General features: G+C 55.1%; 1 protein-coding gene across 1 annotated transcript in view; it reads right to left on the bottom strand.

Moving 5' to 3' along the window:
• Nucleotides 1-763: 763 nt before the first annotated feature.
• LOC109365369 overlaps nucleotides 764-2903 on the bottom strand; it is a 12626-nt gene continuing 10486 nt past the window's right edge. Inside the window, exons 3-4 of the mRNA XM_031557585.1 lie at nucleotides 1586-2019; nucleotides 764-1423 (exon numbers count right to left, since the gene is read on the bottom strand). Of these exons, the coding sequence (XP_031413445.1) occupies nucleotides 1214-1423; nucleotides 1586-2019 (644 nt within the window). The 3' untranslated portion in view covers nucleotides 764-1213. The remainder of the gene's footprint in view (nucleotides 1424-1585; nucleotides 2020-2903) is intronic.

Genomic DNA, 2903 nt, shown 5'->3' with positions numbered 1-2903 from the left:
GCTGCTCTTTTGGACGCGCGATCCTCGCCATCACCCTAATTCCCTCGCATGAGTCCTTTGGCAGCGGTCGATGGGCAGATCAATGGGAGTTGGGGGGCCCGGGAGGTGTCGGTTTCCGCGCGGGGGGAGCAGAATCGCTCATTTTCCACTTCTCGCCGCCGCCCGGCGCTCCTTTGAGCGGGGTTAACTCTGTGCGCTCCATCGGAACAGATGCCGCATAGAGCTGCTCCCTCCCGATCATTTGTTTCCTTGATGGGGGAACATTTCTGAGCAGAACATATTGGTTGCCATAGAGAAAGAAATAAAAGGAAGAACACTAGTCACATTAAGCTATATGTTTGTGCACTGGGCTTTAGATAAAAGGGCCCCAGTTCGGCCAAAGAGAGCGCAGCCAAACCAGAGCCCCTCCGCTTCCCCTGAACCACCTCGCTTTTCTCGGGGACTTTTACAGTTGAAACATGGAAGCTAATTTTATTGGTCCTCGTTAATTTTATACGACACGGCTTGCTGCACAAAACCAACTTTCCGAGAGCTCCCGGGGCGGCGAGAGGACGCCAGGGGGCGCCGTGGGGCCCCTCCCGGCCCCGCTCAGCCCGGCACGATGCGGTGCGGTGCGGTGCGGACACTCCTGGGAACGGCCCAGGACTGCGGGGGGTGGAGCTGCGGGATGGGGGGGTGCGATACCTCCGAGGGAACGGAGGCCGTCAGGGGAGTCAGGGCACCAATTGCACACAGGGTTATTTTTTTCCTATTATTTATTTTTTATTGTCCAAATAAAGCGCTTAAGCCTGGAGAGATGCAAGTAAACGACTCATGGTCTTTTTAATTTTATTTATTTATTTATTAGAATATTTAATATCTAATGGCTGTGATAAGCCTGGAAAAGTAGTCTTTTTATTATTATTTTAAATTTTTTTGATTTATTTTTATGTCATAAGCGGATGGTCCTTCCTTTCCAGCCCTCCCTCTCCCCAGGCTGCGGGAGCAGCTGGCAGAGCCCCCTCGGGCTCCCCGCCCGAGCAAAGCGTGTCTGGAACCGCAGGCATTAACCCTGGCTCAGCCCGACGGCGCGCACGGCCCCGCGTTTCCCTTCACCAACGTGCGTGGGCTCAAGTCGCTGTCCCAAGAATTCGCTTCCCAACCCCGTTTCACTCCCATAGTGGTCATAAGAGTGGTCATAAGGAGGGAGCGACACACGCAATGCTTTGGGTCATCACTGTAGCATTGGTCCAGCACTTGCAGGGGATGTTCCGGCGCCCCGGGGAGGTGGGATTTGGGCCTCTTTGTCGTCGTCCCCCCTTCCTCCTCCTCGCCGGAACCTCGGCAGTTTCCGAGCGAGTGGGAAAGTTCTGTTCCTCGCCTCCATCAGGGAAAGCCCCATTGGAGTCCTGGAAACAGTACAGCCTGTAAACGTAGAGAGATCCTGGCGGGATGGAGCAAAGAAAGTGAAAGAAAAAAAAAAAAAAGAAAAGAAAAAAGAAAGTAAGTAAAGAGAAAGCACTGCCCATGGGAGTATGCACTTTTCACGTGAAGTGTCCGTGGGTTTTCATTTGGAAAACGGAGAGAAGCCCCTGCGTGCACTCACCGTGCCGGGAAAGCTTTGAGATAATGACGTGAACAAAACTTTCCACCTCCCGCACTTGCGAGCGATGTTCCACACAGGGAAAACACATGGCCAGGGCGCAGTTCCCAGCAGCAGAGCGGCCGCTGCCCCTCGACGCTCAGCGAACCCCCAGAACGGGCGGCTTCGGAGCCCATAAAGCTCCTCATCTCGAAAGCGGCGGCTTCTCCCCCAGGCTGTTTCTGCCCCTGCGCCTGGCACCGGCCCGAGCCGGGGTGAGCAGCAGAGCTGAAAGCGAGCAACAAGTTCGCTGGGCACGGAGTTATTTCGATGGCTCCGCTGCAGAGGGCCGCGTTGGGGCCGTGCCCGAGGTGGTGCGGGGCTACGAAGAACCTCCTTCGGCCTTCCATTAGTAAAGGTCCGTTTCGCCCGACGGGACGGTTTTCCTAGACGGGCATCTGGAAACGGAGATCGGGGACAGGAAACGTATTTAACAGTCACTTACTTACAGAGGGAAGCGATCAGCTATCCGCTGATAGAACCGTGGAGACCCACAGCCTAATTAGCATGTACAAATTAAAATGTTAAACGTAAAGACACCTCCCGCATACAGCGCTGCACGTAAAGCCCAGCCGCGCGGAGTGCGGCACTGCGTTGGGAACGCGGCGCGGGGTGCCCCGCAGCTCCGTGCCACCGTTGGTCGACGCGCTCCGCTCCGCGTTGCCCAAACTCTCCCGTGCCGAGTCCGTGCTGCTCGTGGCTGCGGGAGGATGGACGGCGCTGCCCGCTCCGGGGGAACAGGAAAATACACGCATTACTCACGCCAACAACGATAAGCACAATGGGATCGGTTAGCCGTCCCTTTATGGCGAAAGCTTCGCTCTGCACCTTCTTTATTGTTTTGAGAGTCACAAAGCATTTCTGGTTTTGTGATACATTAGAGCAATAAAGCGCAAAGCCAGGGAGGCTGTAAAGCGGGGTCCGTCCTTCGCAGCTCCATAACTGCGCAGTTTCCCGAGGTGCCGTGCCCGGGCTCACCCCCACCCTGCGATGAAAGTTGCCCAAAGATGGGAACAGTCTCCGCTGACCCGCGGCACACGGGATGGAAACCCAGTGCTCCCTCCGACGTTAAAATCTCGGGGCCGTGCTGTTACCCAGCAGCTCCTCGCACATGCACGTTTGTGTTTATAGGAATAATTCTGCACGTAGGAACATAAAAAAGGGGATTTGCAAGTTGGAGTCTGTCTTAAAAGACGGTGAAAACCGTAGCCCCGCTTTTATGAGACATGATAGCATTCCCATTTGCGTGCTCGCCATCTCAATGGCGTTTCACATGTGAAAA

This window comes from Meleagris gallopavo, chromosome 1 (assembly GCF_000146605.3).
Source record: "Meleagris gallopavo isolate NT-WF06-2002-E0010 breed Aviagen turkey brand Nicholas breeding stock chromosome 1, Turkey_5.1, whole genome shotgun sequence".
Taxonomy (NCBI): Eukaryota; Metazoa; Chordata; class Aves; order Galliformes; family Phasianidae; genus Meleagris; species Meleagris gallopavo.
Note: the sequence above shows the minus strand (reverse complement) of the source record. Positions and strands in the feature narration are given on the sequence as shown.